Here is a 14,552-nt window from a genome sequence, read left to right on the forward strand (position 1 = left end):
GCTTCATAAAAAAAAATCTCAAACACCACAAAATACAAAAACAGCTAAAATCAATTAAAAACAAGGTAATGAAAAGAAAAACACAATACAGTGATACCTTGGGTTAAGAACTTAATTCGTTCCGGAGGTCTGTTCTTAACCTGAAACTGTTCTTAACCTGAAGCACCACTTTAGCCAAAGGGGCCTCCTGCTGCTGCCGCGCTGCCAGAGCACGATTTCTGTTCTCACCCTGAAGCAAAGTTCTTAACCTGAAGCACTATTTCTGGGTTAGTGGAGTCTGTAACCTGAAGCGTATGTAACTTGAAGCGCATGTAACCTGAGGTACCACTGTATAGTAAACAAAATTCATTCAGTGCCAATTATTAATGCTAAAGAAAGGACAGATTGTAGCCCACCCCACTAAAATATTCATTCTGCTATCAACAGGTTAAATAGCTTCTAATGTGATCTAAGTAAGAATAGATTCTTGGATTTTGATTAATTAATTGCACATTACCAGGAGCTGCATCACTCTTTGACAACACATCGTCCTGTTGGAAGAACTTATTTATTTATTAAGAGACTTTTCTTCCCAAAGAGACACAGAATGCAAAAACGTTCAAGAATACATACACAATCAAACACAAATTAGAAACAGGGCAAATATACAGGATAAAATGTAGAACGCAACAGCCAGCAGTCAGTCCTAGGTTGATGCACTCCTCAAGCTATATCCTGAATAAACAGAAATGTTTTAAATTGACTAGTGCTTTTCGTGATGATATTCACAGGTATGGAGTATTGGCACCTGTGGTTCCCCCCACTCCACCCATGGCGGCACCCACAGCACCTATATCAGCACCTATATCAAAATAAGATTACAGGTATCTTTCCTTCCTTCCAAAACAGCACTGCATATGACTGCTGGAAAACAAAGATTGTTTCTCACACCTGTAAGTGACCCGTGAGTGTACATCATAGAGAACCTGCAAAAAATCTTTTGTACCTCTGGTAGTTTTCTCTTACCGGTTTTTAAACTTTCGCCTTCCATAAGCCAGGCTATGAACGTGAGCATTCCACATGTAGTTCAGTGCTGCTTCTTGTGCTTCAGGCGCTTCAGAGCTCAGTGCAGTGGATGAGAGATACTAGAAGAGAAGATGCCATACGCACACACACACACACACACTCCATTAGGATAATAAAATAATAATAATAAACTTTTTATTTATTTATTTATTTATTTATTTATTTATACCACGCCCATCTGGCTGGGTTTCGCCAACCACTCTGGGCGACTCCCAGCAGAATATTAAAAACACAATAAAACATCAAACATTAAAAACTTCCCCAAACAGGGCTGCCCTCAGATGTCTTCTAAAAGTCAGATATTTGTTTATTTCCTTGACATCTGATGGGAGGGCGTTCCACAGGGCAAGCACCATTATCGAGAAGGCCCTCTTCCTGGTTCCCTGTAACCTCACTTCTTCCTTTTTAAAAAATATTTTTTATTAAGTTTCATATTACCAAATTAAACACATCAAACCAATTAATCCAAATTATAGCAATACAAATCATGTAATCCAAATTATTTTCCAAATTATAAATTTTTGTGGGGGGTACCCATGCTTCTTGATCAGCAGGAGTCCAATCCTCGAATATTTGTTCTGCTTTCATATTAAGAATATTTCCAGTCCCTCTTCTCAATCCTTGTCATTACTCATTTTCATTTTCATTCACCTCCGAGTTGCTCCGCAAGTGGGTTGAGAAAAACAGTCTTATTTGTGCTTCTGTGTGGGCTTTGTACTGCTCTCTCGTAAATCACTCTCATGTCCCCTCGAGCAAGCAATCGCCATTTTGTCGTTCCGATGAAATACAGTCTAAAAGCTTGCTCTTTAACTTTCCCGTTCTGTTGCATCATAAATTAGTCTTTTTCCTGGAGGGCTGCCCCTTCCAGTTCGCAATCTCAATGAAAATAATAAATCTTTGACTCGCCCTCCCCAAGACCAAACCTCCTGCAACAGAGGTCTCGTATCAAATCTCCATTCTTACTGCGTCACAGAGAGAGCCCTTCTTCTTTCCAAATCCTTCACAGAGTAAAATCTTTAAGTTCATATTATTCCCACACAGTTCATTTTTAGTCTCATTTGCCAATTAATTGCTGTGACGGATCTTCTAAGAGGGAGGGTTATTAGTTAATCACATAGAGCAAAAGAAATAAAAAGTCATTCCCCCCCCCCTTTCAGTTCCGTTGCATTCCATTCCACATACCATGTCTGTAGTACTTTGATGTAATCTTCCATCTCAGTCTTCTTCATTTCAGTGGTAAAATTGTTAGCAGATAAAAACCTCCTGCCTCTCTTGAAGCATGTGCGTTAACTTTCACCAATTTTTTTCCTTTTAAGTAACGCAACTAGTTTCGCACCTGGAAGCAGCTTCGGAGGAGTTCCGAGGCCCGTCGAGGGTTGTGCACCCAGTGCCTCACCCCCTCCTTCTTCCGAACTCGGGGGTGATTTATGGCAACAGCGGTGAAAACTGCATCTCTCCCCCCTGGAGAGATGAGGGAGACTTATTTACTCCCCATAATCAGCCTCTAATTACCTTGTGCGAGCTGGATAGATGTTAATATCTGCCATCTTCCAAGGTGCCCCTAGCGCCCCCCCCCGTAGCCTCACTTCTTGCAGTGAGAGAACCGCCAGAAGGCCCTCGGTGCTGGACCTCAGTGTCCAGGCTGAATGATGGGGGTGGAGACGCTCTGTCAGGTATACTGGGCCGAGGCTGTTTAGGGTTTAAAGGTCAGCACCAACACTTTGAATTGTGCTTGGAAATGTACTGGGAGCCAATGTAGGTCTTTCAGGACTGGTGTTATATGGTCTTGGCGGCTGCTCCCAGTCACCAGTCTAGCTGCCGCATTCTGGGTTAGTTGTAGTTTCTGAGTCACCTTCCAAAGTAGCCCAAAAAAAGTGAATGGGGGAGGGGATGGAACAGCATCTATTTTTTCATGCAGAAGGTCCCAGGTCAAATCCCTGGCATCACCAGATGGGGAGGGGATGCCCTGTGTTCAAAATCCTGGTGAACCACGGCCAGTCAATGGCAACAATACTGAGCTAGATGAAGGGTCTGACTATAAGGCGGGCTTCCTCAAACTCAGCCCTCCAGATATTTTGAGACTACAATTCCCATCGCCCCTGACCACTGGTCCTGCTAGCTAGGGATCATAGGAGTTGTAGGCCAAAAACATCTGGAGGGCCGAGTTTGAGGAAGCCTGCTATAAGGCATCTTCCTGCATCCTTAATTAAAAACTGATTGGTTTGTTCTGCTACAGATGTGTGTGCGCTTTCCCCTTATTCAGATTTCTTGGAAATGAAGTTTTTGTTTTTGTTTTTAAAAAGGGAAGTAACTGAAGATTACTGAAAATTATCTCTCTTTTCCCAGCCCTTCCAAATCATAGCACTTGCATGACCATGTGGAGCTTTTGTTCATAAATACTGTATCATCCTTTACATTGCAATCTTATACCTGCCTCGCTGGCTTCAATAGGATTTACTCCCAGGTATAAGATTGTAGCCATAACTAGAATTCTCATTAGCTGAGCGGCTATTCTAAAATATCATGTCATTGATGGCAGTGCAATACCCACAGAATTGTGTCAGAAATGGATTGTCCCTGTTCCTTCAAAAATCTCCCAGAACATTTCATGTTCTCTTTCTTACTCACACTACAAATCATCCCAACATCTTGCAGTATTTTGCTGGTGGCATTAATTTATACAGGTTCTGAAACATAATTATTTCATTTAACCATTTAAAATGTCCTAAGTTGTCTAATAAAGTAGGTGAGCAGAGATTATTTTGAAGTGGGAAAACAAGGAAACAATAACCTATTGTTGAAACTGAAAAACAGAAGGCACTACTTGGTTGCTTTCTTTAAATATATGGTTCTGGTGCAAAAAAACCCCACCCTACTATCCGTCTTGTCAGAAAAACAGCTACAGTACCTTGAAGAAATCTCTCCAGCCAGCCATGGCTTTTGGTGCCTGGGCCTTGCATTCTGCAACACTGTGACAGAAGTCAGCTCTTTGCTCATCCGGTGGTAGTATTTCTACCTTGTCTGCCAAGTCTCCAAAAATGCCACTTTCCAGTGCTCCCAGAAAGGGTACAATTGCTAGGTAGTAATTCATACCTGCAGTAATGGACAGCAGCAATATTGGTTTAGCAGAACATCTGGTGATATGGGAAAACATTCAAATTATTGGAAGTTCTGGTAAATGGAAGGCACACTTCCATGCAGCATCAGGCAAAAGTTAAGACATCAATTACACAATTTAACAACTGGGTGAATGGCTTTTTAAAAAGTAAACTAGGCCACCTGAGCTTGCTATTTACATGACTGGGAGTCCCCCCCATCCCAAATGCAATTAGCACATCCCCCAATCTGGATTAGTAGCACAGCAGGCAGCAAAGGCATAAAGCACACCTCATCCCAGTACTGGCCTAGGGCATTTGGCTGCTTTAGATAAAGCAGAAAATGTCGTCCCTCACTACCTCCTCTTCCACAGTGCCCCCTGCTGCTGCTACCTCTTCCTCTACAGCCCCTCTTGCTAAAGTTGGCAGGAGAGTAAAAACGGGCAGTCGTGGTGGGGAGCAGCATGCTTTTCAGAGGCGGGATCTACCGTCTGTGGTGACTGTCTTATGTCACCTCATGGGCTTTGTCTACTCCTCTGCAAGGTTTTCAATCTGAATTGGGTCCTGACTTCTGAAATATATTTAAAATAAGGAATTCATGCAGCCACTACTTGTATGAATGGTCTCACATCTAGTTTGGCCTTCAGTCCCAATGTGTTCAATAGTCTAACTCCCAAATATGTGGTTCTGGGATTGCAGCCACAGGATTTCTGAGGCAGGAGGCCCAGTGGCGAAGCGTGGGTTGTCAGCACCCGGGGCAAGGCAAGTAATTTGCGCCCCCTAACCCTAACCCCCAGATGTTGCACCCGGTGTGGCCGGCCCCCACTGCACCCCCCACGCTACGCCACTGAGGAGGCCTCATTCACACATAGATAAATGCAGTGCTTTTTTCTGGGGGGATACAGGAGGAAGCATACCCCTAAACATTTTGTGAATCAAAGTTTGGCCTCCTATAAGTAGGAAAATGAGAGTACCCCTAAACATTTTTTTAAGAAAAAAAGCACTGGATAAATGTATGGGTAACACAGAGAGAATAAATACTATAAGCAATAAAGGTCCAATCCATGCTCTGCACATTTAGGCCCTACAAATTACTGTGTGGGTAGGACTCTGGTATTATGAAAATCTTTGTGGATGAAAATACCTACACGCCCACCAGCTGTGCTCTGATATGCACTGATAATCTCCATCTTTCTTGCCGCATCTTGTGATGTTGGTTGGATCTTCTAGTCTGCCTAGAAGAAAATCAAGTACAGTATTACATTACATTTAATGATGTTTACATCCTACCACAAACATTTTAATGACTGGGTGAGTTGTGACAATTGCTATGAGGTAGGCAAAACCACCAGGCTGGAGCCAATTGGCCTGGTGGACAAATTCCTACCCGATCCCAAAAGATGGCAACCGCAACAGCAAGGTTTTATATATGCCATCATTTCCCAGTTTGTTGCTCTCCAGGTATTCTTGAACAGCGACTCCCATCATCTCTGACCAATGTTGGCTGAGGCTGATGGGAGTTGGCCCAAAACATATGGAAAGGCTTGCATAAGCCATTGTTACTGTAGCCAGCTGAAAACGAGGGCAGTGTAGAAGAGGGAATTTCATCAGGTGCAGCTTATCAACTGCAGCTGCTGAAATTCCCTGCTTAAGGCAACAGGAGTCATGTCCTCATTTGCACCCAGCCACCATATCGAAAGCCTACACAAAATCAATCAGAATAACTTTTAACTTTTGCCACACCTAACAGTTCTCTGCAAATACACCTTACATTTCATATCTACTCAGAAATAAGTTTGGCTGAGTTCAGCCGGGCTTAGCCACAGGTAGGTGGTTGTAAGATTGCAACTGTAGGCCCACTGTGAAATTTTTGAGGTTTTTTGGGCAGCGTGTGTGTAATGACCATAGGAACATTTGCAAGGGAGACTCAAATGAGTTGGAGAGGGATAAACATTCTTCTCATGTGTCTCATTGTCCCTGCAAATGATCACTACCCAGGTACAGTGGTACCTCGGGTTACATACGCTTCAGGTTACATACAGACCTCCGGAATGAATTATGTACTTAACCCGAGGTACCACTGTACATGGAAAATATGAGAACAGGCAGTGTTTTTTTCTAGTGAAACTCAGTGATACAGAGTACCCCCTCGCCCCTTTTTAAAGAGCCACATCACATACCCATCACTTTATGCAGGGACTTAGTGGAGCTTGCTACTGAATACACATGCGTAGCATTGTACTGTTAATACAGTGGTACCTTGGGTTAAGGACTTAATTCTTTCCAGAGGTCCGTACTTAACCTGAAACTGTTCTTAACCTGAAGCACCACTTTAGCTAATGGGGCCTCCTGCTACCGCCGTGCCCCTAGAGCACAATTTCTGTTCTCATCCTGAAGCAAAGTTCTTAACCTGAAGCACTATTTCTGGGTTAGCGAAGTCTGTAACTTGAAGCATATGTAACCTGAAGCGTATGTAACCTGAGGTACCACTGTACATGTAAGGTGGAAATGGAAAGGAAGTATGTGCTACAGAAAAGATGTATTCCTTGCTTGGGCTGCAGAACAAATTTTGTGGGGAAATTGTTAAGAATTGGGATGATAATAATGAGCAGGAAGTGGGCAGCAGTGCTGTGACTCTGAGATATGAGCAGCCTGCTTTGGTTATGCCTGTAGTTGGAGGATCTTTTTTCAACATTTTCTTTGGTTATCCTCAATAAAGTGAGGTGAGCTAAGCTAATTGGCCCTTTCGTCTGTATATATAGAAGGCACCCACTTCCCTATTGTGTCCATACGTACGATGTTTGAGCACTGGACCTCATTTTTTTACAAACAAAAAGCAGTGAGGCTAAGAAGAACGCCATTTTTGCATTGTAGAGCTTAACAAAAAGCGCTGAAATACATTTTCAAAGTCACAAGTCTCAACCTATTTCTCCTGCCATTTGAACCAAGAAGAGAGAGCACATTCCTAACAGTTTAGATTGTAAGGGAATTTGTTCATACCTGTAGAGTATTGCCAGCCATGCTGTAAAGCCAGTCCCCATAGGATATTTTTGTTCGAAATGTATTGCAAACCATGCTGCTGGGGCAATCTTCCTGGAACATTGTTGTCAGCATCATTTGGTCCAGGAGGTGTGAAAAAGTTAGATGTGGCTTTAAGCAGGATTTTGTATAGTCCTAATCTCTGCGGGTAGCTCCACGGGTTGATTAATATGTTGTTGCCATTTACTGGGTATTCATCTAAATTTCCAGGTGCAGAATGCCATAGCGGAGGAACAGCCTCACTGTAGCTTTCTGGCTCTTCAGCTAATTTTTCTGTGAGTTCTAGGCTGAGTGAAGAAGTAGCAAAAAGAAAGATGAAGAGATGCCGGAAAAATCTTCTCAGGAAAAGGCACCCCATGCTGGTCAAGACCATTCTGTTTCTTGGCTTCAGAATGCATGAAAGTTGTTTTAAAAAGGGAGGAGCAAGTTAGAATGTGAAACGTACACCCTATGTAAATCAGAAATAAGTCACTCCTACTGCCTCTCCTCTCTGCTTCCTCCTCCCCAACATGCAGGACAAATATACATATTGCAGGGCATTACAATTTCATCTTGTTCACTTGGATATGTGGTCTGCTTAGCAAAAACAACAACAACTCCAGGAATGGTGGCAACCAGTTTAACCAGTCTGCTATTTAAGTGCAGATAATTGAGGTGCAGATGATTGTGGGAAGTGTATTCACACAACTCTGTTCTGGTTTCTTTTCTTTTCTTTCTCTTTTGACAGACTCTTCTCATCTGTAACCCCCAGTTGCTGCCCCCTTTTAGTCATTCACCCAGGGTGGGATCCTACCGTGGTCCTTGTTCTGCCAGCCCAACCAACCTCTGTAGCCAGTCCAGAAGGCCTGAACAGAGAGAGATCTATCCAGACATCTTTGCCACTTCCTGACAGATGAACTCCATATGGACGAAACAAGTTCACATGCTCAAATCTGATCAGGGCTTAATTATATTATTATTATTATTATTATTATTGTTGTTGTTGTTGTTGTTGTTGTTGTTGTTGTTATTATTATTATTATTATTATTATTATTATTATTATTATTTATTATTATTATTATTATTATTTCTACCCCGCCCATCTGATGAATTACCAAGCCACCCTGAGCAAGCACAAAAAGTTCACTTTTTGTGGCCACATCCACCTTCCAAGGGTTCTGAGCTCCCCTCCAACGGCAGTGCTACAACCACAATGACCAGGCAATGCACACCCTAGGGTGGCTACTGGTCCTTCTAAGAGGCAGTTATCATTCCTTTGTCCCATCAAACATACATATGGAATCCCTTTATAACTAAAAAGAGGTTATAGTGGTGTTATTTATATTCCTATATAACTAATAACAGAACATCCAAATTTATTTAGCGCCTGCCCAGCCAACCTCTAGCCCCTCTCCTTTGTGTAAATGTGTGGATTCAAAGTATTATGATAGGAAGGAGAATTTAAAAATGAAAAAAGTTTTCCCCTCAGATGTGATTTTTTAAAAAAGTTTGAAGCTGTATTCTTAAACATGCTTTAAAAACCGTTTGTTTTCAGCCCTCAGCCCAAGCCCGCCCACAACCTATGGTTTGTTTGGTGTTAGAGGTGGGTCTTAAGATCCTCAAAATAAAATCTGAACAAAATTGGTGAAGGAGCAAAGAGTTTATTGATTACAAAATTTTCTTGCAAGAGCTGGTGTCCAAAGTAGGCACACCCCAAATTGACAAAGCACAAGCTTATATTCCCTCCCTTGTCTCCCCATTAGCTGGGTACTACAAGGTTTACAGCCTATCATGACCGCCTAATTACCCAGCTAACATTCCCGCCCCTGTTTACATCTCCCATTACTCTGATTTCAACATCCACCCTTCTTGTTTATCCTATTCCCTATTTGATCTATGTCCCTATGCATTTACATACTGACGCAAGCAACATCCTGACCACTAGTTGTCCCAGTTACAGGGGTAAGCGAGTACTGTACCTGCTGAAGCCTATGAATAAACCATACTCAAGCCGCAAGCTGTCCTACTTATGAGCATCCTAACCACAAGCTGTTCTAACAATGTTGTTGTTGTTTAGTCATTTAGTCGTGTCTGACTCTTCGTGACCCCATGGACCAGAGCACGCCAGGCACTCCTGTCTTCCACTGCCTCCCGCAGTTTGGTCAGACTCATGCTGGTAGCTTCGAGAACACTGTCCAACCATCTCGTCCTCTGTCATCCCCTTCTCCTTGTGTCCTCCGTCTTTCCCAACATCAGGATCTTTTCCAGGGAGTCTTCTCTTCTCATGAGGTGGCCAAAGTATTGGAGCCTCAGCTTCAGGATCTGTCCTTCCAGTGAGCACTCAGGGCTGATTTCCTTCAGAATGGAGAGGTTTAATCTTCTTGCTGTCCATGGGACTCTCAAGAGTCTCCTCCAACACCATAATTCAAAAGCATCAGTTCTTCGGCAATCAGACGTCTAAGGTTGTCTAGCAATTGCAGGATTGTGGATTATGTGAAAAAGCAACATGATCATTTCTCACATTTGGGATTGCCTTTTTCTAGTTTTTTACTAAACTGTTAGCTTCATCAGTCATTACACATGTATAGAAGATGCTTGCTTAAATTAAAATTCCTGGCTTTTAATGCTGGTGACTGCTATTTACTACACATGCATGTGTACTTCGGCCTAATTTATTTTCCTGACACGTTACTCAAAAGCCCTTTTTTAAATTCTCATTTTCTGAAAAACTAACCAACCTTGGCTCCTTTTTATTAACTGTGTGATTAAAGCAGTGTGGGAAAGTTATCTTGTTTACAAGGTCGCAAAGGAGAATTAAACAGAGGCGAGGAAATAATCTCATTTTATACAGTTGCAACCCGTTCTGTTTATGCCTTTAAAAATACAGGTGTGCCAACCTATTTTTGCTGTCAGAACTAGAGCTTCTCCAAGCATTTTTGTGGAACAAGAAAAAGGAAAATATTTTTCATTGTCATTTTGCCCACAATGTTACTGAGGCAGCAAATAACTTCCCACAGAAAAATCATTCTACATAGGCCTTAGCAGTGAAGGCCTCAGACAAATTCTGCCTCTTCCAGCAGTAGAGATGATAGAGCAATGACCGCTAAGAGAAACCATAAAGCTGCCATGCATTTTTAATATCCTAAAACCTATTACATAGTGGACAGAATATTATAATACTGTAGAGTAAAAGAGACCTAATGGAAGAAATTACCAATAAAGAAACATCACTAGGTAGAATTAGTGCATGGCTCAGTTCAAGGTGGATCAATGGATTTCATCGTGAGAGTAGTGTTTTAAATGAAATCTTCTGATATTTCCTGCTCTCTGGAAAGACTGGCTTGGTGGCATCTGAGGAATTCTCACCCTATTGCCCTCAACATTGTAGCTTCTTTATGCAGGAGGGACTCTGTCCCACATTTTATCTTGTGAGTCGCCCTGAGATCTTTAGATGAAGGGCAGTATATAAATCTAATAAATAAAATAATAATAATTTAAACACACCAGATTTCAATCAGTTTTCAACCTAAGTAGATCCATTAGGTGAAACTAAAACCTACAACACTGGTAGGGGACGTGGGTGGTGCTGTGGTCTAAACCACTGAGCCTCTTGGGCTTGCCAATTGGAAGATCGGTGGTTCAAATCCCTGCAACGGAGTTGCTCTGTCCCAGCTCCTGCCAACCTAGCAGTTCAGAAGCAGACCAGTGCAAGTAGATAAAAAGGTACCACTCTGGTGGGAAGGTAAACAGCGTTTTCATGCACTCTGGTTTCTGTCACAGTGTCCCACTGCGCCAGAAGCGGTTTAGTCATGCTGGCCACATGACCCGGAAAGCTGTCTGCAGACAAACACCAGCTCCCTTGGCCTGAAAGTGAGATGAGTGCTGCAACCCCATAGTTGCCTTTGACTGGAATTAACCATCCAGGGGTCCTTTACCTTTACCTTTACCTTACACCACTGGCAGTGGTGATTCTTAATGTCATGTGCGAAAACAGTTCGAAAGGAGAGATCTTAGTTCTAAATGATTTCTAGAGCTTTGGCTTTCTAAAATATTTTGAGGTGCATTCCCCCCCCCCCTCCGATTCATGTGGTTGATTATACTGGGTACTGGGATTTTAGAGATTGGTGCTAGACCAATGCATCAAGATCTGCTATGGCTGAGAGTTCCTCTTCCTTAAATCGGTTATTGTTGCCAGTCTGATATACTGCAGTTATATTAAGTCCATTTACATGGATCAGAAGTAGTGCCCAGAAGGAAAATACTAATTAGCTGATAAAATATTAATTCAGAGAGCATTTTGCAAGGTGAGTGCAACAAAATACTCAACTGATGTTTTGTTCCAGTGCTGTAAACACATTTGGGCGATTACTGTGACTACCTTTTGGCTTTTACACCAATACTGCTTTAAGGAGTTCCGGTGAAATGTATGGAAAAGGGATCCAATTTGCTACCCTCACAAGTACAATAGCTTCTCTTTTCTCTTTTTTTACAAATGCACACACATTCTGGACTGCTTGGGAAGCAGTTTTTGTGTGAGTGAGTCTAGTTTCCATGGTTACCCTGGTAGCATGTCACTCCATCAACAAGCCCTAACCTCTTAAGGGGGGACGGGCTGCATGGCTTTCATTTTCTCCCTTATATTATGGAGGGAGGAGAGAGCAGCTGAGAAAAGGGAAGAGTATTCCCCCTTCCACCTTTTGTAGAAAGAGAGCTTCTTGCAATTACATGCTGTTATTCTTCAGTTTGTTTATTTTTATAGGAATGAGCAGGATACCCTCAAAAAGGCATAGAAGATTAATTCATCCCTGAATCTGTGATATGTTAATTTAATTTATTTCCTTGCTTTGTTTTTACTGACAGTCTTTTTCGGGGTAGCTCTAAGCTATTCATATGCAATTTTATTATGTGCTGTATGACATTTTCCTGATTTTCATTGCAAGCTGCTTCAAAATTGAAATGAAATTAGATAACAGCTTTTAAATCAATCAATTGATACATTCCTCTGCTTCATACAGAATTATACTGATGGTCAACCCCAGTGGGGCTGGCCTTGAGACTGACCCAGAAACTCCAGCGGGTGCAGAATGCCGCGGCGAGACTCCTTACAGGGTCTTCGCTGCGAGATCACATTCATCCAGTGCTATACCAGCTGCACTGGCTCCCGGTGGAATACAGGATCAGGTTTAAGGTGCTGGTTTTAACCTTCAAAGCCCTATACAGCCTAGGACCCTCGTACCTACGGGACCGCCTCTCCTGGTATGCCCCACAGAGGAACTTACGGTCTTCAAATAAAAACATCTTGAAGGTCCCAGGCCACAGAGAGGTTAGGCTGGCCTCAACTAGAGCCAGAGCTTTTTCGGCTGCGGCTCCAACCTGGTGGAACGCTCTGTCACAAGAGACAAGGGCCCTGCAGGACTTAACATCTTTCCGCAGGGCCTGCAAGACAGAGCTGTTCCACCAGGCCTTCGGTCAGGGCGCAGCCTGACTCCCTCCTTTGGCAATCTTTACAGAACCTTAGTTTATGGTTGCCATCAATTTTGATTTTAATTAATTTTTTATAATGTTTTTATAATGTTGTACTATTTTAGTGTTGTTAGCCGCCCTGAGCCCGGCTTCGGCTGGGGAGGGTGGGATAGAAATAACATTTATTATTACTATTATTATTATTATTATTATTATTATTATTTAATCATGGCTAAAATCAAGCATGAGAACGACTGCTTCACCCCCACCCTACAAACACCCTCACTAGTATTAATCTTGGCACTGCAGGGCTGGAACATATCCTGTGCAAGTCCCATTTGAATGAATGGGAATATATAATATAAAAAGAGCCCAAATCTTTAGTGATTCATAAAGTGCAAAGTTAAGCAGAGAAGCTTCTGAACCTTATATTTCTTGAGGTAAAGTGAACACAGGTGGGGGAATTAGAATGCTGGAAGACATAAAAAAATCATTCACAGATCACCGTTTGGAGTGGCATGCCAGCAAACAGTTCATTCCTGGCATTTAAAATTTAGCACATGACAGTATATAGCTGAAAAAGAGTCCCATAACACAAAAAGGTACTGCAGGTGAAAAAGGAACATTAGAAAATGGGACAGAATTAGTTTTGGCAAATTGTCCTCCTTGAAAAGATATCTCATAAACTAAAAGTATCTAAAGGACAGAACTCAAGTGACCTTTCTCTTTTTTGACCATGTCGCATGATTTTATTTCCTCTTCAAATATTGACGCACAAGGTCACTCATTGTCACCAGTATATGCAAACATCTGGCACATCTAAGACTTTATAAGAACCTTTACTCTAAAAAATACTGGAACTCACAGGTGTTTAATTGTTACATATCTTTGTTATTTGTTAAAGGAATCATTTTATGAGTCAATACTTTATTGCCTCGGTAGGTGCATTCTGTGACCCAGATTTGCAAATGATGAGACAGAAAGGTTGGGATGAAATCAGGCCAAATCTTTATTGACTGTGGCAGGTTGAGTATGGGTTGGCATGGCTGTAGGACCGGATCAGTTCATCATTCTACTCGCCACTAGCTGGTGGAGTTGGACAGCGCCAAACCTCTTCCATGGGAGCTACCTAGTGCTAAACCCTGTTGTGGTGCAAGCCAAGCTTCCAAGGCCTCACTGGGAGACTGGGCCGAGGATTCCAGCCAGGTTGGAATTATTATTTTTATATAATCTGATTTAGTTGACTTACCATTAGTATTTTCTACAAATCAAAGATTGGGCCTACCAATTCATCATTTTCTGCAGGGCCGAAACTAGGCTTTCTGTCACCTGGGGGCAAAGACCCCATTTGTCACACACCCCATGCATGTTTCTAGAGGCTTCATCTAGGGCTGAGACTCCAGCTAGCCCCTGTTAGCTATGACCCTGTTTACTGCTCCATATATCAAGTACAGTGGTACCTCAGGTTACAGATGCTTCAGGTTACAGATGCTTCAGGTTACAGACTCTGCTAACACAGAAATAGTGCCTCGGGTTAAGAACTTTGCTTCAGGGTGAGAACAGAAATTGCGGGGCAGTGGCAGCGGGAGGCCCCATTAGCTAAAGTGGTACCTCAGGTTAAGAACAGTTTCAGGTTAAGAACGGACCTCCGGAACAAATTAAGTTCTTAATCCGAGGTTCCACTGTACTCCAATAATTATTGGAACACAGGCATAAACAAATTGTTAATCAAATGTGTAAGGTCAAAAACCTCCATTCTTGCATGAACTGGCCCAAGGCTGGAGGTTCCATTCATACAAGTAACAAGCATGACACTATCCACAACTTAAACCCTTTAAACAAAATGCAAGAACCCTTTCTCTTTTGTGTTCCTTTATTCCATATGACCATCTACTACCCAAGTCAAAGAT

General features: G+C 42.3%; 1 protein-coding gene across 1 annotated transcript in view; it reads right to left on the reverse strand.

The window, feature by feature from the left end:
• LOC310673747 (protein LEG1 homolog) overlaps positions 1-7,615 on the reverse strand; it is a 9,964-nt gene extending 2,349 nt beyond the window's left edge. The window contains exons 1-4 of the mRNA XM_083432337.1: positions 7,161-7,615; positions 5,309-5,395; positions 3,974-4,158; positions 1,006-1,124 (exon numbers count right to left, since the gene is read on the reverse strand). Coding sequence (XP_083288463.1) covers positions 1,006-1,124; positions 3,974-4,158; positions 5,309-5,395; positions 7,161-7,572 — 803 coding nt within the window. The 5' untranslated portion in view covers positions 7,573-7,615. The remainder of the gene's footprint in view (positions 1-1,005; positions 1,125-3,973; positions 4,159-5,308; positions 5,396-7,160) is intronic.
• Positions 7,616-14,552: the final 6,937 nt, after the last annotated feature.

The sequence above is a fragment of the Podarcis tiliguerta genome, assembly GCF_965153285.1.
Source record: "Podarcis tiliguerta genome assembly, chromosome: 3".
Classification (NCBI taxonomy): domain Eukaryota; kingdom Metazoa; phylum Chordata; class Lepidosauria; order Squamata; family Lacertidae; genus Podarcis; species Podarcis tiliguerta.